Source organism: Conger conger, chromosome 10, assembly GCF_963514075.1.
Source record: "Conger conger chromosome 10, fConCon1.1, whole genome shotgun sequence".
Taxonomy (NCBI): Eukaryota; Metazoa; Chordata; class Actinopteri; order Anguilliformes; family Congridae; genus Conger; species Conger conger.
The window spans coordinates 16511101-16534063 of NC_083769.1; the positions used below are offsets into that span (position 1 = coordinate 16511101).

At 41.1% G+C, this 22963-nt stretch overlaps 1 protein-coding gene across 3 annotated transcripts in view; it reads right to left on the reverse strand.

The window, feature by feature from the left end:
- Nucleotides 1-10262: 10262 nt before the first annotated feature.
- LOC133138222 (potassium voltage-gated channel subfamily KQT member 2-like) overlaps nt 10263-22963 on the reverse strand; it is a 63469-nt gene continuing 50768 nt past the window's right edge. For 2 of the 3 annotated variants that reach the window (XM_061256802.1, XM_061256800.1), the window contains 4 exons: nt 19157-19265; nt 18320-18451; nt 12235-12358; nt 10263-11531 (listed from right to left, as the gene is read on the reverse strand). In XM_061256802.1, coding sequence (XP_061112786.1) covers nt 10803-11531; nt 12235-12358; nt 18320-18451; nt 19157-19265 — 1094 coding nt within the window. In that variant the 3' untranslated portion in view covers nt 10263-10802. Of the gene's footprint in view, nt 11532-12234; nt 12359-16701; nt 16798-18319; nt 18452-19156; nt 19266-22963 lie in introns of all 3 variants that reach the window. The other variant, XM_061256799.1, reaches the window with a different exon arrangement.

The following is a 22963-nucleotide window of genomic DNA, read 5'->3' on the forward strand; positions in this document are numbered from 1 at the left end:
TGACTAATCTTCTGGTGGCGCGTCCATGAGCAGCTGATCTCCCCGTTGGAAATGCAAGTGAAATCGATGAAGGGATCCAGCACAGCGAAGGGGTTTACAGAGGAGTAACCAAGCCAGAGATGGACGAGAGAGAGAGAGAGAGAGAGGGGGGGGGAGAGATAGAGAGAGACAGAGAGACAGGGAGAGACAGGGAGAACATGAGAGACAGAGAGAGAGAGAGAGAGAGAGAGAGAGAGAGAGAGGGAGAGAGAGAGGGAGCGAGAAGGAGAGAGAGAGATAGTGAGAGAGAAAAGAAGAGACAGAGAAGGAGAAAGAGAGAGAGGACTGTATGCTTTGGGGATATTTGTGTGGATGTATTTCATGCCAGTACAGTATTCTCAATGTATTTTGAGAGGAAAGGAAAAACATACAACATGAATGTTGTAATATTGACGTATGAATGAACACCTTGTTCCATGTGAATCATGCAGATTTCCTGAGAGGGTGTTTGGGGCTGGGGGTGGGGGTGGAGGTGTGTGATTTATGCTGAAAGGCAGAACAGCATCACAGCAGTGAACAGCCCTGTTCCTCCGAGACCACTTTATTTGTTGGTATGTTTAGACTTAACATGAAACATTCATTACATACAAAGGTTCTGTTGTGTTTGCTCTTTATTTCCCAAAGGAAATTTAATAAGGCCACACCGTATGATGTGCTTACACTAAAACAAGAGCCATAATTAAAAAAGCACATCCTTCATGAATTAACCATCACATTGCCGTTAATTAGCTGACGCTTTTATCCAGAGCAACTTAGATGATTAGACTAAGCAGGGGACAATCTCCCCTGGATAATGTGGGGTTAAGGGGCCTTGCTCAAGGCCGTGGTTACACCAAGGCTTCAACCACAAATCTTCCGGGTCCCAGTCAAGCACCTTAGCCACTAGGCTACATGCTGCCCCAAAATGCTGGATGCTTTGGGAAATCCTGTTACCATGAACAGTTCTGCTGTTCTGCTGCCCTCTTTCTTATAGGGCCTTATAGAGCCCTATCAATTCGGATTTTGCCTGTAAAAGTTCAACATCGGCCTAGCTGACACAAAATGTTTAGAAACACTGAGATACATGCTTTTAGATTTCCATTCATTTTCTTTGAATTATTGTTTCACCACAGGTTCTTATACCAACTTAACTCTTAAGTTAAGTTAACTTAGAGACGCTTTTTATATAGTTTGTCATTTCTATTTTATAGGGTATTTTATGTGGGGAATATAGCAACATATCAGAATTTATCTGCATATACATGGGGTTCTCTTAATAATTCATCAATAAAACTACATTTTGAAAAACCCCTCTGTGAATTACCAGCTATTGAGTCATTCATCAAATTGAAACAGAAAAATTAACTCTGACTTACTCCACTGAGAAACCTTTTTGCAAATATGCACTTTCTTGCAATTATTCATGAGATAATTTGCATCTGTTCCTAAAAAATAAATATAAAAAAGTCATAATGAAATTAATGCTTCTATGTGTGCCCACATTCAAAATAGGATTTAAAATGTAAATATATCCATTGACATTAACTACATTCCGCTAGGCATAGTTAAAGGTAATATTTGCATTTTAATTGTTCAACTCTTTCGCCGGCGGCACGGATGGTGCAGTGGGTAGCACTGCCGCCTCACAGCAAGGAGGTCCTGGGTTCGAATCCCTGTCGGCCGGGGCCTCTCTGTGCGGAGTTTGCATGTTCTCCCCGTGTCTGCGTGGGTTTCCTCCGGGTACTCCGGTTTCCTCCCACAGTCCAAAGACATGCAGGTTAGGCTGATTGGAGAGTCTAAATTGCCCGTAGGTGTGAGTGAATGGTGTGTGTGCCCTGCGATGGACTGGCGACATGTCCAGGGTGTATTCCTGCCTTTCGCCCAATGTATGCTGGGATAGGCTCCAGCCCCCCTGCGACCCTGTTCAGGATAAGTGGGTTCAGATAATGGATGGATGGAACTCTTTCGCCATTTTAGTTTGAACCCTGCCTTCCTGGTTGCTTTGGTCATGACCTAGCACAATGCATCGTGGGATACTCGTGTCAGCGTAGTGTATAATGTTCACATGCTATGATATTACATTACATTATTGCCATTTGGCAGACGCTCTTATCCAGAGCGACGTACAGATGATTAGACTAAGCAGGAGACAATCCTCCCCTGGAGCAATGCAGGGTTAAGAGCCTTGCTCAAGGGCCCAACAGCTGTGCAGATCTTATTGTGGTTACACTGGGATTAGAACCACCGACCTTGCGTGTCCCTTGCGTTTTTACCTTAACCACTACGCTACAGGCCGCCCTATATTTCATTGAATGTAGTGAAGTGTAGTTTTAGCACACTATTTTATGCAGCTGTGGTTTTGGATATGGTCGAACCCACCACCTGAGATCAGCCATTCTATTCAGTCACTTGGTCATGTGAGGTTTCAGTGCATACTCAAGATCACCACTGTTCTACCCTGGTACAGGAGTCATTAGGAGTAATCAAGCCCTTCATTTCTTGCATCAGGTCTGTTTGAAATTAAACACCCGAAAAGAAGTTTAGGAATGCTTTATACAAATTTTTCAGGAATGTTGCAGTCACCAAGTGCCCAGACAACACATTCTGAAAAGCAACACTGGGCCTCCGTAGGCTCTCTGTCGCTTTATGTGAGAACTTTCAATGTGTGTTCAAAACTCTTCGCAAGTTGTAAGGTTTTTCATGGCACCGACAGTTCGTACTTCGCCTTGGTGTTCAATGAAGAAATACAGCTTTTCAACTGCCGTCTTTGTTTATTCTCGAGTTTATGAGAGCTGGTGTTTTCAGGGCCAGAGATGGGCTTAAAGTAGAGCCATAAAAGCAGGCTAGAGAGCTGGCGTTCTCAGGGCCAGAGACGGGCTGATCGTAGAGTCATAAAAGACTCAAACGGCCTCAGCCCACATATTACAGCAGATGTGCCTCTGCTAAATGAAAATCACTGGCAGGGTGGAGATAGAACATGGGGCAGCCGCGCTGATTGGATTAGAGCAAAGGAACATGGGCCCACGGAGACTGCGCGGGGCTAATTCAGAACAGGAAGTAATGGGCACATCAAGCACATCTAGTCATGTTAGGAGCAATGAAGTGACCAATTAGATTGATTAGATCAGTAGTCCAAGACAGCATGCTGTTACAGCTGGATGTCCCTTCTTTCTGTGACATAAATCCTTAATCCTGATGGTACCGACATGACTTAAACACTGTGCAGTAAAACATTTTTTTTTTTGTATTTATATTATACATGAGAACCCGAAGGTACTGTGATATGAATACTATTTTTTTGAGTTGAGATTTTTCTAAATCCTGAAAGCAGGAGTTGTATCGCCCACTACAGGATGCTTTGGCATTGGTTTTTCAGAGACAATGTTGCTTTTATAAACGGTGGTTTACATTTTAACCAATCAGTGGTACATTTGTTTAATGGGCTGCCAATGAGAAGTGAGTTTTAAGTGAATATCTATGACATATGCTCCAGCTCGCGTATTTAGAAATGACATTCTTTTGAACAGGAGATTTTATGATTCTCCTATTTATAAATGTGGACCGTCCGACCGAGTATGTACACATATTTATTTTCTGGATAAAATTCAGTTAGCTAATACTGAAGTAAGACTGATCTGCAAAGTAAATCTACAAATGAGAGACTATAAGCACAGCAGCTTGTGTTTGGGATTCTATTGCTACTGGGAAAAAATGCAGCTGAGATGAAATGCTAGTATATGTCTGGTTAACCGGAGTGATGGAATTTAAGATTTGGGCCAAAGGCTCCTTGCATTGTTGTCTATAAGTAGTAACCCTTCATTTGCTGTTATGTGGGATCACATAGAGGATTTAAACCTTTTTACCAATATAAATAAATATTGTACACAAGCTCACATACATAAATGGATTCCTGAGGCAAGTTCTGCAGTGATGCTTTGGGAAATTAAGCTCTTGAATGGTGTGCTGCAATGATTGGTGATATAACATTGCAGGAGTATTCCAAAAGGCAATTTTAATAACATGATTTCACGGAGTCAAGTTGAAAAAATGTTCACCATTTTTAAGGTCTCTGTTGAGTATTAAGGACCACATGACCGTAACAGTGTTCACAAGATTTCAGAGGATGTAGAACTACCCAGGAAGTGGCTCAATACATACCACATGCAAAAAAATCTAGCAGCATGAATATTTATGGTGTTCAGTTAATAAAAAGAACTTAGAACCTAGAACCTAGAACCTTAGAACCTGCTGAGGCTGATTCCTCTCAAGGTTTCATCCTAAATGACACATGCAGGGAGTTTACCTTTGCCATTGCGATACTCTGCTTGCTTTTGGGTGCTTTAGGTCATGCTATGTGTGAACTGTATTTCAAATGTTTTGTAAAATGTGCGGTAGAAATACTTTTTGATTTAATTAGATTTTATGCTCTGTTTGGCCAATAGAAGTGACGCTCACATGCTTATAATTGTCAATAACTATTTTTAGAACATGTTGGATTTTAATTTTCTGGTGTCTGCTTCTAGTCATTTATGACAGTAACACTTGAGTAACCTTTTTAAAAGTCTTGGCTGCCATCTAGTGACGGATTTTGTGGTCTGCAATATGTGATTGAAATTGGTTCTTCTGTAATATTACGTATGTTTCCTGTGAATACGTATATGCTGACCTGAGTGAAATTAATATCTGTCCTTAACTGACAAATAAACAAAGACAATCTTAACACAATGTTCAACTCAATTGAAGCCACTGTCCAAAGCCTGTTTGGTAATACTCATTTGAGCATCTAGTGCAATACAAAACTACCCTCCTTGGGTTATCTGTATTATTTTGGCTTGGGTTGTCTGCATTATTTTTTCCTCATTCTTGGTCATTGAGCTCAATAAAAGTCAGCTGTCTAGTAGTAGGAATACCCTGAACAGCTGACTACCTAGTGATATCACAACCTACTGTACATTAGCAAGTAACAAAGCAAGCTTTAGTTTAGTTTTTTAGTATATACAGTACCAGTCACAGTTTGGACACACCTTGCCTTTTTCTGGCTGGTTTTATTTCCACTGGTTGTAATCAAACAATTCATATGTGGTCAAAGTGCAGATACTCAGCTTATTAAATTGCGTTTTTTCACCATGTAATAATTACAGCACTTTACGTAACCCTCCCCCATTTTAATGTTTGAGACAAATTAACATGATGTAAAATAAAATGGTCATGTTTTGTATTTGGTTGCATATACTTTCCATACCATGACTTCCTGATGTCTGTGGCCTATCAACATCACCAGAGACCCTTTAAGTCATCAAGGATCCAAGGTCCAGCCTCGAACAACCATGCTGCTACTAGATACACAGTAGATACTTCAAGGGTTGTTTCTCCTGAATAATTCTTCAATTGAGTTCAATAGGAATATGAGTCAGGAGAAATGTCCCTTGCTGTATCTACAGCATATCTGGCAGCAGCACAATGGTTTGAGACACATCTGATACCTTGGACCCTTGATAACATAAAGCCAAATGTATTCCATACTGTTTTTGGCATAATTTAATCCCCCAGTTCCCATAGAGATCCTTTCAAATCCTTTCAGATTTTTGTATCACTTGTACGACAACCTGAAAATATGATATCCAGACGGGTGATGTTGATAGGTCACATACTTCAGGAAGTCATGGCATGCAAACAATATGCAACCAAATACAAAACATGACTTTTATTTGACATTATATTAATTTGTCTCAAACATTGTAATAAACTTTGTATTTTTTAAAAAGTACTCTAAAGTACTCTTAATTACTACATGGTGAAACTAATATATATATAAATACCCTTTAATAAAAGCTGAGAAACTGCCCTTTGACCACATATGAATTGTTTGATTACAGAGAAAATAAAACATCAATAGAGAAAGGCAGAAAAAGACATTGTGTGTTCAAACTTTTCACCGGTAGTGTACGTGACCCACCCTATCATAATCAGTCCTTTAGTCTTTCATCTTCATCTTGAATAAGTTGCGCTGTATTTGGGTTGTAGTGAAACTCTCAAGGACAGTACATCTCCAAGAACAGGGTTCACCAGCCTTGCTGTGAGGCTTCCATTCATTAAAAATTTGAGTGTGCCTTCTCCAGTTAAAGTTAATCAGGACTCATTTACACCAGGTCGATTGGAATGGATGCTATGCATATATTATATTAGTGAATATCTTGTTTCTGGATACATTTGCTTACTAATGAAAGAATGAAATGACACAAACAAACATTCAAAACACTGTAAGACGTAGAAATTTTATTTATACATGAGACCTTTGATCTGCGTGTCCTACAACACAGATGCTACATATTATGTGAAAGCTATATTCAAATCCCTAGCTGTCCATTACATGCTACAAACAATTTACTCTTGTTTTTTCTTTGCTTTATTTGTTGTTTGTATTTAGATAAATGAAATGGATCTATTAGTACAGAAGGACACTTTTAAATGCCTGTTAGGACACCAGAAACATAATCGGAATTTCAATCAACATTTGCTGTTAAATTGTATGCACAGCTGAATGCAAGTTTTACAGACACAGTTAAGGTGAGTGAGCAACAACATTTTTAAAAATACATTTGTTTGAACTAGATAAAAAGTACCACTGGCATTTCATTTTAAGACAGGTAATCATCGATTGTATGGGTTGTGTGGAACTCACTCGTCATTGGCTAAGTAAATGTAAAACTCTGAGCAGTGAACTCAGTCTTTTCATTGGCTAAGTAAATGTAAAACTCTGGACAGAGGAACTCACTCTTGTCAGTAAATGTAAATTGGCTGCAGGAATATTCTCATTGCAACTGAGATGCATGGGATTCAATCAACATTTATCCTTAACTTTGACTCATGATTAAATACAGGTTTTACTAGCTACTGAATGTCCTAGTTTCCTCTCAAGCGCCTTCTGGTAAGTTCGTACAAGCAATTTCACGTGAGGCATTTAGCAGAGACTTTCCGTTGTCTTCAGGAGGTGCATTTATCATGGCTATTGAACCATGTTGGTGAAGGAAGAAGTTACCACTCAAATGTAATTGGCAGTTAAGGACTAATGTTGCTTGAATACAGGCCTCTGTGTTGTCTTACTGTACTTGCTTCTGTCCTTTGTCATTGCATTTGCCCACTTTCTCTAACATTTGAGAATGTGTGCTTCCCTTTTAGCATATTTAGTATAAGTCTTTCAATTAAAATATCCACCAGAAAGAATGAAATGGGAGGAAATGACCTCATTGTAAACTGTAAAGATTACATTTGCACACATGTTTTGTATCAGGCATAGCAGAAGCACACCACTTACTGCAGACTCAATACAAAAAATACAAAAAAACTAACAAAATGTCCTAGTTTTAATTCCAAGGCATCCAAAATATATTATTTGGACAGAGTTAGACAAAACCAAAAAAACTGACAGAATCAAAACTGAAGCACAAAAAAATTACAGAATCAAAACGGGGTTATAATGTGGTTTAAAACTGCAAAGTTAAAAAGAGCTGGGATACCACGTAAAATAATTCAAACAACAACTAATCAAATTTACTTCAATAACAAATAGATAGGACATTTCAACTGTTCCATTTGACTTATCACTTTAGAAGCAAGCTGAAGTAATAATTCAGATGAGTATTAAATCCACTGGCAAGCAGCCAGTAGGTTTAATGTAACCTTTATCATAAATACTTCCTTACAGTTTTACAACACTGCATCAAAAGGAACACAATGGTCTAATATCACTACCAAGTGCTTCAGTGATACAGCATGTAAAGATCCTTCTAGAAATTCAGCCTTTTGTGCTAACTAGTGCTAAAACTGAAGCAGCAGAAAAAAAAAAAAAACTACTCTAAAAGCAAGCATGTGATTAAAATTACTTTTCAAAGCATGTAGGCACATGGAAATTAATACAGCGCACCTTTTAAAATGTCGCCTTGCAATTGGCTTTCATTACATTGACAGAAGCATCTAATATACGTATTCCTGGCACTTGATTAAATATGCTCAATGTTTCTGTACTAGTGGGTGCAACTAATAAAATATAGTTTCATAAAATTACAAGCTGTTGCATTTTGTGCTTCTGCCATTAATTGTTGAAATAAAATATGATGGGCACATAATCCTCATAGACTGGCAACAATATACAAATGTCTTTTTGAGTGATACATTGACACAAACATACCCACCTTATGAAATAGTATTTCTCATATCATTTATGACACACATTATCTGATGAAAGAAGGTTGTGAATGAACACAGAACTTAAGATTTAAACAACTCTATTTTTATTGAACACTGACTGCACGATGGACTTACAACTTGTTGATATTCTGTAAGGCAGTATGTTAAAATATAGCTTTCACATAGGATTGAAATGGGATGCAAGTGTTTTCTTGCAACCCTTCAAATGCCCAGAAAGACATGCGAGTCATCCTAGGTAATGAATGTATGCAAATATTTTTGTGCAACATTATAATTTTGGCAATCAGTCATGTGCATATAATTTTTGGTGAAATATAAAAAAGCATTACTTTAGTCAGCAACTTAAACTTAAAACACGCAGCAATTCAATTGATTAAACTGAATTCCAGGCATTCTGGGTTTTATTCGATAAGGCACACCTTACGACAACAACTCCTTGTTAAATGATGGGACTTTCATATTGAAATGCAAAAAACAGCCTTTTGTTTTCAAAGACAGCAGAGGAAATATATTTAATATATATTCCAAAGTCCCCGGAGAACATTCTGTTAATTGGCTGGGAATTGTAATGCATTTCTACCCAACAGTGGAGTACTGTATGATGTACTTTGCCCATACTGTATCTCAGTTTGAACCTGTGAATATTAAATAAATATGAATATTTAAAGCACAATGTACACACAGTGACCACTTTATTAGGTAGACCTGTACACCAGCTTGTTAATGCAAATATGTAATCAGCCAATTATGTGGCAGGAACATAATGCATAAAGGCATGCAGACATGGTCAAGAGGTTCAGCTGTTTTTCAGACCAAATGACAGAATGGGGAAGAAATGTGATATAAGTGACTTTGACTGTGGAATGATTGTTGGTGCCAGACAGGTCTGAGTGTCTCAGAAACTGCTGATCTCCTGTGATCACGAACAATCAGAGAATGGTGCGAAAAACAAGGTCAGAGGAGAATAGCCAGTCTGGCCGAAGCTGACAGGAAGGTGACAGTAATGTAAATAACCACACATTACAGCAGTGGTATGCAGAAGAGCATATCTGAACACACAACGCACCAAACCTCTAAGTGGATAGGCAACAGCAGCAGAAGACCTAATATTAATTAATACCTAATAAAGTGCTCACTGAGTGTAAAAATGCCTTATTCATGCCGTATTGACAAATGTAAGCTTTTGTGAGCATAACGTGTAATATTATAATTTTTATGAAACTGAAAAATCATGTGCCATCATCTTTAATGCTATCACTACATCTATCAGTAATTGTAATTAATCACTATGTTGTGTCATGCCACCCTGTAATTGGTCAGATATGGGTGAGATATTATTTTAATGCAAAATTAATACAAAGTTATTTCATTAATGAACTTCTTTAAAACCCTCAGCTACACCAATGCATATATTCATCTCCGGTTTAACTTCTCTATAAATATAATCTAGTTATAAAAAAGATCGAGATAAAATATATGTATTTTCTTGTAATGTATATTTATATATTATATTTTCTCATTAAATGTCACCTTTGCATATTGCTTAAAATCTAGCCAGTGGGTACCATGCAAATGAGTTATTTTGGTTTCATGTAAAGACATCATCCAAACAAATGAAATTGAGTATCATTCCACATCCTCCTATTTTTAATATATGTTAGTTTGACCCAAATGCATATTAGTGATTACTTTTACTTACGAACTTGTCATATGTAATACAGAAACTGAGTAACCAGTAGATGCCTATTCACTGGCCTATAAAATGGCTTTAAGAGGTTACACTTTGCTTCAGTTACTTTCTTTATTTCCAAAACCATCCAGTAGCTTCATACCCCAGATATTTTTTGTTGGAGTGCTTTAAGCTTTTTTAAAATTATTTATACGTATATTTGCACTGCACTGCACTGATATTGGTCGAACAAACTTCAAATGCACATTCTGTTTAATGGCATGCTTTGACCAACATGCGAATGGGCCATAGCAGGGTCAGTCCTGCAGAGCCTATGCCGTGTTATGGAAAAACTGGGTCGCTGTGTAAACTCACAGCACAGAATGGAGATTTCTTTCAGTTTGCTCTGGTGTGTAAGTCCAGCATTTTCAGACACTAAGTCTGAATAGGAGCTATTCATAAAATATGAAAGTTTGAGATATGAATTTGACATTCAAATGTTGCTTTACACAGCTGAAAGTCAAAGCAATAATATTAATAATGGTTATTAGAACTCATGAACATGTCTCACATCCTGCCATTCATATTCAAAAAAAAAGATTTTCCCAATTCTTACTCTTGCCGGTAGCACAATGATGTTGGAGAATATTACAGCACACGGTGGCAAAAATGACAAACGTGCTGTTAGTCGAGCTAGCCTTAACACTCCTGGTTATTGAACTGCAAACTGGTTGTGGTCATGGCCTGATTATCACAGCGGAGTTTTTGGTGGTCAATGACCGTTTCACACATTCGGGAGGGACCGCAGCGCGGAATTCGCTCTTCCGTCCCACGCAGCCGAAAAAGAGGTTCAGAGGCACAGACCCGCCGTCCGACCGGCCACCCCCGGCGCCCGCCCGTTTCGGGCTCACTTGGACCCCGGCCAGACGCGGTCCCCGTAAACGCCGTCCCCGGCGTGAGGCGAGGGGGGGCAGGGGGTGAAGAGGTCGGAGTCCGTGTCCGACTCGCCCTCGGCGATGTACGGCCGCACCTTGGCGCAGAGCGCCCCCCCGCCGAAGTAGGCCGGCCCGCCCGGGAAGTCGGGGTTGTCCCGGGACTGGGAGATGCTGAACCCGCTGAAGGAGCGCTCCAGCTCCTCGTGGTCCACGGACGGGATGGAGATGGAGGTGTCGCTGTCCCGCTGCAGGAGCTCCAGACGCAGGTCCGGGCCGTTGCCCGCCCCGCGGTGGCTCCCGTTGTGGCCGGCCGAGGAGCGTTCATGGGCGGGCGGCGGGGGGATGCGCACCAGGGACGGCTCGTTGGCCTCGGGCGGGGAGCGGTCCTGGCCGTCGGGATGGAGCTCCTCCGGAGGGTGCTGGTGCCAGGAGGTGGAGGGCGGGCAGTGACCCTGGGCGGAGATGGCGGGCGGCAGCGGGGGGTCGAAGTTCTTCTGCCCGCCCAGGCTGCCCGAGTGGACCATCTTGGTCACCAGGCCGTTCTTATCCACGTGCTCCCGGTTCTCCACTGGGCTGTGGTACGGGGGGGCCGGGTCCGGTTCCTTGGACCCAAAGTAGGCGTCGGTTTCCGACCGGGGGATCCCCATGCGCTGGATGTAGATGTTCACCAAAAAGTCCAATTTCCTCTCCATGGACATCACCTAGGAGACAGATAGTTACGGTGGGAGATAATGGATGAAATTAGGAGAGTGAGTTACTGTGTGAATCAATGCAAGAACAAATGAGCGAGTGGAGACAACGAATGAGTGAATAAATGAACAAATTAATGAATGAGTTACATTGAGTGTGAACATACTGTATACTGTTCAGTACATTCAGTTAACAGGTGTGAGCTTGTGAGTGAATGCATTTAATGAGCTGAAAGTGAATGAGATAATTAATTAAAGGAGTGAATGAATGGAAGAAAAGTGTGTGAGTGGAGAAAATGTGTAACCAATAATTCATCCAATAACTTCATAATGCTCACTGTCAAAGTAATAGCCTTCAGAATAAAATGCCATTCCAAAATGGAATACCTAAAACTAAAGGTGTGCATTCCCTAAAGAAAATGCAGCGTGATTGCCTCAAGACAATGGACTACTGCTGCTACTGCTAATGCTAATTTAATATAGCTGCTATTTCTCAGGGGTTGTTTGCTGGTTACCAGTTTTTTGACAATAGTTGCTAAGGGGTTATATTAGGCGGTAGCTAGGGTGGTCCCTTTGTGGCAGAGCCAGACATTTAGATAGTGGAGAAATATCTGGTGGAATACTCATGTGACTTCATTTTTAACATGCAGGGGCTGTGGGCTTTCATAAGCCTAGTGCTTTACTATATTGTCAGGGGCACTGGAAATAGTCCTACCTGTTTCTCCACTTTCAACAGCCTTCCCATCATGCTTGGGTCCTCCGGCGTTTCCCCCTCCACTGCACTTTTGGAGCGGTCCTTATCCGTCACGGGGGGACCCCTGCCCACAATCTGGTCAACCCTGCCGATTGGGGGGTGTGAAGGGGGGGGGGGGGGGGAGAAGCCACAACCACAATGAAGCTGGCACTTATGAATTATTGGTGCAGGAGTGAACAGAGGTGGAGCCAGAGGCTGATCCACTGGATAAGAGCCAATCCTTCTTAAATTCCCTTCCACAACCAATGTCAGATGTCTATTTTAATGTAGATTCTGAGTGTGTTTCCGTGGTATAACTGTATCGCTAACAGGATTCATGAGTAACTCCTCAGAATGTATGCAGGACACAGCCATGAATAATTCAATCAGAATACAAACATCAAATGGCCATTCAAGATTTGATATACAAATATTGTTTTCTTCAAACAAAATATATTCCTGAATTAAGAGGTAAGACAATGTTAATCAATATCATTACCATACAATCCAAAGTATATCACTTACCATGAAACATAATTTTGCATATGCTGCTTTATGCATATATACTTTATAATAATTAAAATTGATCAACATTGATCATATTTTATGCTTTACATATCTATGTGCTTATAGATTAATTACCTTCCCTATCTTATGAGCTGGTAATATGGTGAAAGTCTACTCAGGGCCTGGACTACTTTTCCACAGTAAAAATATGTATCAAACAAACAAACAAGTTCCACAAGTTACGCAAAAACGTTTTACCAGTTTTGTCAGTAAACCAGCAACATCCTCATAGACTCTCTGAGGCAAAAGACGTACAAGTCTAACACAGTCGGACAATGGCGGCAGCTGTTGAACCGTGAAACTATTTGGCTTTCCAGATTTTTGAATAACTGCAGGTGTGGTGTGGCCACTGGGGGGTGGGGGGTAGGGGGACGGGAGGGGCAGTGCTAGGAACAGCCTGTCTGTCAAGCTGGAGGTGTTACGGGCTGGGGGAGTTTCATACACATGGGTTAAATGGTATGGAAGGGCACAGACACGTCGTACACCAAGACTATGTCCAAGTCTATGTCTGTGAGCCAATGGTAAGCCAAATATATACCATCAGGACTGGACGGTGCGGTCACTTTGACTTTGGGCTGCGTGTAGAGGAATAAAAAGAGGTCCAGTTGGTTGTCTTCGTGAATGGAGTACTTGCACGTCAGTAGACATGGGACAAGATGACGAGGGGCATCACACCTCACATGCTTCCTTATGCTTCATGCCGACATGCATACGCTGCTGGAATTAGGGGTTAAGGGATGTTTGTCGAACCCTGCCACTCAAATGCAGCAGTTTCCTATTCACTGCATCCTGATAAGGAGGGAGCTCAATGCATATTAGGCATATCAGCATAATCCCTTCTCGTATTGGCTACATGGCTGGCTCCTTACCTGCCTGCTGTTTATCTTTCGCCCGCCTAATGGTCAACAGAAGCTATGGGCCCACTGTTGCATCATCCTCCATAAATTCTGAATGGTTAGCATGGATGCTAGCCCAAGTGTCTTTTAAACCCTGTGCCTTCAAGTGTTGGGCAAGGATGTTCCCACACCTGGCCTATTCACCCACAGGTGCTTGGATTGAATCACATCTAAATAGGAATCTTGTTTTTCCTGCATGTTTCTTGTTTGTCAATGTGAAAGGAAATCTAAGCAAAACTTACAGAAACACTGGGTCTACCCTTGGCACTTCAAATCTATCTGGTGCAAACACACTGTGGTTCCCTCGTACACCAGGAGGAGCTGCTGGTGAGCAGTGAGGATACCTTGATAACTCTGCCACCCCCAGTTATGTGCTTTTCCATGGACTTCCGTAGGTGTCAGTATGGGCACTCAGGTATATCTGATCCATTGAGCGTGCGACAATTCAGGGACTCCACAGGATTATGATGAATCATCACTACCTAAACGGTAAAGACCCAGAGCCTTTCATACTCATACATATTCGTGCCTGCCTTTCAGCCATTTCATACGCAAGTCTGAGTTGTGTTTTGTGTCACTAATAAACCAAAATTTAGATTATTACCAAGATAGTCTTTTATACGTTTCTAGAATGTTTGAATTTTTGAAGGCATTATTACTGCTGAAAGAAAGTATGTGCAGCATATGTGGCAGGCAGGCTTTCATGCACATTTGCCCACCCATATACAGTATGTGGTGTATTCACATTTTCCCTGTCTTATTTTACCACATTACAGTCACAACACAAAAACTTGTGAAACTGTCATCTTAGAAATCCATGACAATATCCTGAAATAAAAGGTCATGTGACCATGGCAACAAGTTATAACACTTGATTCACAAGTCAATAGCTAAGGTCAAATTTGTAGATAACAATTGTTTTTATCCAATGCTTTCTTAGTGGCAACAAATTACATCTAGCTAAGCATATCTGTGGTCAGTATTTATACGTTATTTTAAGTTTGGACATACTAATGTTGCATCTAAAACATGCTTTAGGCACCCCAAACGAGAACAGATCTAACTAGCTAAATATCAAACAAATATCAATGCCCGCATCATGCACTAGCCAATGCAGTTCGAATTTGTGCAAGTAGTCCGGTTATAGGCGACCTGGTGACAAAAATATGTTAGGTACTGTAGGCTACATTGCATTGTCGGAAAGATAACTGTGAGATCTTTCAAACATAATATAACCGAGCGTTTTAACTTGCGCAGTAATAATAACATAACGTACAACACGAGTGAGTGAGGAAAAAAATCATCAAACGTTTAGTACTATCAGTAATTCACTTCGTAAAAAAACAGAAAGTGCCGCAAGCGTAGAGGAATATACTTAGACACGGAACGCCCCAAGATGCTAAAATAGCTAAAATATTCAGTACACTGTAAAGTCCGTTAATATGTCGTTTTGCAAGAAGGAGCTGTGCTGTACAACTCAACGAAATACTGAGATCTTTCTATGCTTCATTTGAAAACGGGAAAGGATATGTTCAGTTGCATGGCACTGAAGCTTCAGCATCATAATTTCTATAAATAGAATAGCCTACTCTTATTTTGCGAGCTAAGATCAGTTAATAGGCGAACCTTTCATGTTCTTTCAGCAATAGTGAGCTAGTTGACTTTTCTTTGGCGATGATGCATTTGTCTTTTAGTTGCATCGGTCAATTCTAGGCTGCGTGAACATTTTTTTTTTCTCAGCAACAGGGACAATTTTTTCTCCCGTTCCAATTGCGCTTCAATTAATACATTTGTTTCTCAACTAAAAATAAATTGTCCAAAACTACGTTACTTTGGCGAGCCAGGAGTGGTATAAGTGAGATAAGACCATATGAATGAGTCAGTTATCAGGAAATAATTGACCTTCATGGTGGTAAAAGGCCTTCCGGCTTCGGTTCGGGCCGTAGCACCACCCCGTCGAGCAATTATTTCCTCGTAAGTGACTTGTTCATAGGATTATTATCCCTTCCATACTGTAACTCCACTGAACCTTTATTTCTAAAGCTGCTTTCACATGATCAGCACTGAAACGCTTGACACAGCGTCAAGCTGTTAAATTGCTATGGAGGGAGTGTGGAAGCCCGACTTGGCAGCAATGCTAAGCCTGGCGTAGCGCACAGCTCATAACAAAGCCAAGTTGAGTTCCATCACGGTGAAAATTGTTTAAACTTTGAGCTCGTTTGAAGCTGACCTCCTAGAGGATCCAGTCACATCACAGCTTTGTAAGAAGCAGGAGTACGCTACCTAGCAACACAAACAGAGCCATTTAATGTAGGCTACATGGCTAATTTAGTTAGCTCGATTCTACTCGTGTAGTCAACGCCTTACTGAACATAGAGTTTGACGCTGATCATCTGAAAGCAGTTTAAGACTGCAGGGTTTAGTGCAGTGGTCCTCAATCCTGGCCCTAGAGGGGTGCAGTGACTGCTGGCTTTTGTTGTTATTCAGCACTTGAGTAGCACAGCAATTGCTCAGTAAAGAAATTAATTACAAGGCTAACTCAGGTCAGTTATCAGGTCTTTTCCACAAAGCCTGATAACTGGATTGAGTAAAACCCAGACCCTTCCCAAATGAAGTAAATTAAGTGGACCGACGTAAAATATCTGTCTATAAATATAGCCAGGTTTTACTCCAGCTAACTCAGTAACCCTGCTTTGTCGAACACCCTGGTTTCTTGGGTGTCGATTGGTAACTGATTAAGGTGAAAACAAAAAGCAGCTGACCTGTGGGTCTCCAGGACCAGGATTGAGGATCACTAGTTCAGAGCGTCCAGCCATTGCCAAAATGTGTATGTGAACACAACTGCTGACTGAATCCTGTTTCTGGGCATAGTTCAAGAGCACTGCCATGTAGCCAGGAGAAGGACAGGGGCATCGGCAGTGGAGCAAATGGGGAAAGGAAAAAGCCAAATTCCTGATGGCAGAGATGCAATCCGATGAAACCTAACCTAGGAGGGTACTGGGGTGACTCTTTGGGTCCCTTGGTGGAGGAATACTTCTTATGACGGGGAGTAGAGAGGGGAGGGCCCACGATCATGTCTACCCTGGCGAGGTACATAGAAAAGACACCAGCACAATGCACAGTGATGCAACACACGGGGAGTCATAACACACAGAAAATGAAAGAAAAAGAATAAACATAAATATCCAACGACATGGGCAAATAAGTGGAAATATATTCCGTTCACACGTTTAACTAAACAGCGACATTGTCCAATTTTTCCAGATTTTCTAATACAAATGTTTTTATCAAATTGGCTCCTAATGCACAATGATTAAAGTCATGGGCACAGATGACAGTTACACCTTCTAAATCTGTACCTACATTTACAAGGATGTCACAGGAAATTTCACTTGGAGTGTTTCATGTTACTGCCACATTTTGATTTGGGGTATTTAGAAGCCACTTTTAGTCAGAAAATTGGCAACACATGATTTGAGCATGGCTCAGTCAGTGGTGACTTCATCATTCACAAGTGAGAAACAGTTGTTTTTATAAGCAGTCAGCAAGTTTTCCATTTTCCTTACCATGCATTTACTCCAGCGACTAAACATGTTCTCAAACTGTGAATAATAAGGTCTGAAGTTTTCACAATGTCAACTTCAATTGATTATGTTAATTGACATCAGTGATGGTGCAAATAACCTGTCTCAGCATCCTTGCATACATTTGCCTGAATTCAATGAATCTGGAAATATACTGTAGCTGTTGGTTGTGGAAGCTGGAATACATTTTACGTATATGTGCAACTGTTTCATAAACTCACAGCATATATAGTACTTATGGGGTGAAGAACTTGCCCATGGAAATGGGAGGAGATACAGATGTATCCAAATATTGCAGGGCAGACCGACGTGTGGTCTCCCTTGTATCGTGGTTGGCACAACTTCAGAGACAGGGATTGACCGGGTCCATCAACCGCAGAAATGTTCATACCACTGACCGTAATGAGATCTGCTCCTGGAGCAGCGAATGCAATGTGATCCATCACATTGTGCTAGCAGGGATATTTCCCTGTTGTGAAATTTCCCTGGTAGACGCAAATCCCTGAGCTAAGCAGATCTGTTGGAAACGTATATTTACACATCAGCAGAAGTGTGCAGACGATGGTAGGACAAACCGCTCTGTGGAAATAAAAGGATGGGGACTGGGCTGTGAGCATGGAGTTTGGAGTACAATGACAAACACATAAAAAGCCATTACCCAGAAGCCTCCACCTCAAGCAACACAGAGAGGGCATGGTGCGGTGCCCTGCTGCCTTGAAAACCCTTTCCTTTTTGGAGGAACGCAGCTGGATAAGGTGACTTTTTAGCATAAAGGACAATACACACAAGAGAGAACACAAGAAACATGCAATGTGTGGTACATTAAACTTCGGGTGAACAGTTGGCCATGTTCACCAGTTGATGCTGTGAATGAGTACATTGTGGGTGACCAGTTGGCCATGTGCTGTCCTTGTTTGGTAAACTGCCTGGATTAAGGAGACTTTGGGGACAGAGCAGGAGACAAAGGACGGGGAGAAAGAAGTTTTGGGTAACGGAAGGGTGGCTGGTGCAGCATCTTGCCTGGACTGCAGGTTTTTGATCCGGGACAGCATGTCCAGATGACCAGCCGAATACTGCTCAATGACGTCCATCACATCGTACGGTCTCAGGCTCTCCTTGAACTTTCTCTTTGACACCAAGAATTTCATAATGCTGCCAGTGGGGGAAATGCAGGGGCATGAGAAACTCCCAACACAAATAAAGCAAAGCAGATTCTCTGAATGTCATGACCATTTTCATAATGGAGTCACATTAACACTGAACATTTTAATGTGCATGCATTCTGTATGACCTCTGCATCGGGAGGAAGAAATAAAATCCAATTATTATTCTTAACGGAAACATATTGTATTCATATTCAAATTAACCATCCTATTATGTTGAAATTTTTACGATGTTTATGTTTTGTTTAAACAGACACAAAATGATTGTAATTGGAAAGTTCTGACACTGTGTGTCACCTGCTGAATGTCTTTCAAATTACTAGCCTTTTGTCCGTAAATATTTAAAATCTGTGTGAAACTTCTCATTTTAGAGTCTGAGGTTAAGTGAAAGTTTGAAACCTGTATGGGAAAGTACCCCCAGAATCAGCCACAAAAAATGTAAATGGGATCAAAATGATGCAACACAACACCATTGTAGACAACTGGTACAGGAATTTTGAAACAAGACTTTTGAACACACCCGCTGTATAATCCCACCAAATTCAGAAAAGTAAGTACAGTATTAACATGAAAAAAACAAGAATAACTGTTTCAAAGTCAAAGTCAAAAAGTGAATGGGGTCAAATCTATCCCAAACATAATAGCAGGATTAAAGTTGATATGTGAACACATATAACAGTCAGCCGTCTCTTACCACACGGCCCTGATTGTGACCTTCAGTCCGGGGGTTAAATCCTGTGCCGCAAACTCACAGTGGCAGCTTTTATTGTCGTCCACGATGTCATCTCCCGGCAGGCTGGCCTCTACGGGGATAAGGAGAGGGATGTTACAGGTGTTAAAGGAGGGGGGGGTGGCAGAGCGGACAGGCTACAGCCCCAAAACCTCCAGATAACCTACTCAGCCTCTGTGCTTGCATGGAACCAAGCATGCTCAAGTCATGGGTATTAGCCCGCATGGGCCGGGGAGACTGGCCTGAGATTTGGCACTGTTACTTCTGAGGGGAGGAGCTTTGCGACTGTGCGTCTTGAATTCAGTGGCATGGCATGTCTAAATACAAGGTCCCAACGCACAAAGGCGTGGCGTGCGCGTCTGGAGGGTGGGTACTGGAGTTTGTTTTGCGTTTCCAGGGAGGCAATCCTGGAGGTTAAGGGGTTGAGCCGACCGCTATGGCCGAGAAACATGAGGCATTCTGGGGTGGCGGCGGTGTGACACCGCTCTTCTCGGGTGGAACAGCTAGAAGAGAGCAATGGGACCTCAAACGGAGGCAGGCAGCTGTGGTGTCCGTCAGACTGGGCTCGGTCACGCTTTATGTCAAGCAATTTACAGATGCAATTACACTGCAGTCAGAGCTCTATGGTAGTAGAAGTTTCATAGTTTGTGCAAACAGAGAAGCAAGTTTAGGTTTCAGGTTTGGGTCATGTCAAGGTTTTGGAATAGATGAGCTCAGCAGGAGTGTACATTAGGTTGGGGTCATGATTTATGAAAGGTTAACCAGGTAACCTTTATAATCACAAACACTACAACTGGCTCTGCATTCATGTTTATGTTTGTTCATGAAGTCACACATAGCAGTTACAAGCTTTTACACTGTAATTGCATAAGTAAATTGCTTACTTAATGTAATGTGCTATCTTTTGTTATATGTGCAATCTGCAGTCGGAGTCAGAGTTACAGACCAAAGATTCGCAACTCAGCAGGAAGTGAGGATCTTGTTCCTGTCTAACAGGAAGTAGATCCCTATCCTCAGCAGATGACCTATATAACAAGCATAAAGGCTGCATGGCGGCTGCATAAAGGAATCTAAGCAAATTCCTCACAGGAAGTTCAGGTAGTGACAGTGCATGTTAAAAACGTACAGATGCACAGCAAGCGGCTAACAGTTAGCAGTTAGCGAGAAGCTTATTTGTCATTTTTACAACCTGCCCGTAACTGTTATCTCTACGATGACAAGGAAGAGAACAATTCCTGTGCACCCGGGATGTTCTAACAGAAGACCATACAGATGCATCTCTGTGCAAGTGGTGTGGAGAGGCCCAGTGTAATGCTTCACACCCAGATGTAAAATTCAATGCAAATGAAAAAAATCAGCAATACAACAATGAAATTTATGTCAGTTTTGCACATTCAAAAAATAGTTTTTTTTCCAGAGCTTTCTCCCCAATTCAGAAAGTCTAATATTATTCCTTCACATTCATTGCTGCACCATAAGCTATCAACATTCAGGAAAGACGGGATCACACAGACAGGAGTTTGAACAAACTACTTTTTTTCATTTACTGAAACGTTTAGCATATGCAAAACCTTTTAGCTCACACAAAACCATGGCAAAGGTTTTGCACCAATCATTGGTTGTGTTATTAGTTTTGCATGTGATAAAAGGTTTTAAGGTGCAGCTCAGCAGGTGGACTTGCAAGGTTGATCTCCTTGATTGCCCGATTGACTACCGGGGGGTTTTTCAACCAAAATGTCCAGTTTTCAAATGATTTGTACAGCTCTGGTTTGTGGTCTGGACCGGACAATGTAATGTATGGTTTGAGCAATTGATGGAAGATATGTACTGGAAGTTGTAATTAGTGTGACGATGACACAGTCCACATTCAATACCACACAGTGGAACAGAGCCCATCCACACACTGGAACAGAGCCTTAACAGATACCAGACCATGGGGCCCATCCACACACTGGAACAGAGCCTTAACAGATACCAGACTGTGAGGCCCATCCACACACTGGAACAGAGCCTTAACATATACCAGACCACGGGGTCCATCCACACACTGGAACAGAGCCTTAACATATACCAGACCACGGGGTCCATCCACACACTGGAACAGAGAATCAACAGATACCAGATTGCAGGGGCTATCCACATACTGGAGCAGTGCCTTTACAGATTCCAGACTGTGGGGCCCATCTACACTTAATTGTAAAGTGCTTTGTGTAGCCCTAGTTGCTGTAAAAAGTGCAATATAAACACAGTCCATTTACCATTAAACATAACAGAAACTTGGGACCCATCCACACACTTGAACAGGTTTAACAGATACCAGACTGTGGGGCCCATCCACACACTGGAACAGTGCATTAACAGATTCCAGACCTTGGGTCACATTCATGTTACAGAACAGGAACTTGACAGGATGAGCCAGTTTGCTGCTGTCACTGTGCCTACCAGTCCGCGCTAGAGGGCGCCTGTTGCCCAGTTTCTGTTTGTGTTGTGTTAATTCATACACTGTATTAGCATTCTTTGAGTTCTGCACATGTCTGTATTATTAGGATAGTGTTTGCACCGGTAGTATTAGTATTCATTCCTTTGTGTTTGTGGTCTTGCTGCTTGGTCTTTGTTCCTGCCTTGTCTCATGCTCATCTCTCATCTTCCCTGGGCCTGCCTCATTGCTTGAGTTTGTGCCTTGCCGTTTTTGCTGTAAATATTTTTTTCGTATTGCTCAGTAGATATTTAGAATTTTCCTGCTCTGCTATATCTGTATACACTCAATGAGTACTTTATTAGGTATTTATTAGACTTAATTTCTAGACTTCTGCTGCTGTAGCCTATCCACTTAGAGGTTTGATGCGTTGTGTGTTCAAAAATGCTCTTCTGCATACCACTGTTGTAATGTGTGGTTATTTGCGTAATTGTCACCTTCCTGTCAGCTTTGACCAGTCTGGCCCTTCTGCTGACAACCAGCTATAAACAAAACATCTATTTGTAAACATATAAATCCAATGAAGCTTCATGTCAGGTCCAAAGTGACAAGATGAGCATTGCAAGGGTATTATAAGAGTTAGCTACCAGTATTGCTAAATAATCATATCCACTGGAAATTAAATGTTTAATTCCTACTTCATGAATGCATAAAAATGCATAAATAAGAAAATAAATGAATAGATCATGGCTAATTCAGAGGCGGTATGGATGAAATTGAAAAGAGTGTTGAAAGTGATTCTTAAAAAAGGTCATTTGTTTCTATAAGGTAAATATGAATACAGTATATAACTAATGTCCCCAATAGACCCACTGGATGCCTCACTAGGCTTTATCAAGCCTCTTCATTGAATTTTCAATCCTAAAACAACATTTTTCATGTAGAAACAACCTGTCAGTAATCAATAAATCAGTCATAACCGTCTTCCGACCTCCAGAATGCTCGTGTTCACATCACAATTGTGGAACTCTTTCACTGCAGGAAACGTTATCAAATTTCATGCTGAATAAAAATTGGGGATTCTCATTGCTGTTAAACTCAGAATAATAATACGTTTGACACTGAGAACAACACATGGGTATAAATTTCAGTTTGAAGGCCGTGTATGAAAGCAGACTCATTTGTCAGGGGAAAGTTTTGCATTTCCTTGCTGAACAGTTAATATTTTCTCCACATTTATGAATTTGTTCAATACAACATATATTGTAATTGTCTTCTTTACTAACCTGAGTCCCTGACATGTCTAATGTGTTTTAATTCTTAATTAAATGTAATGTAAATTATTAAATGTATGC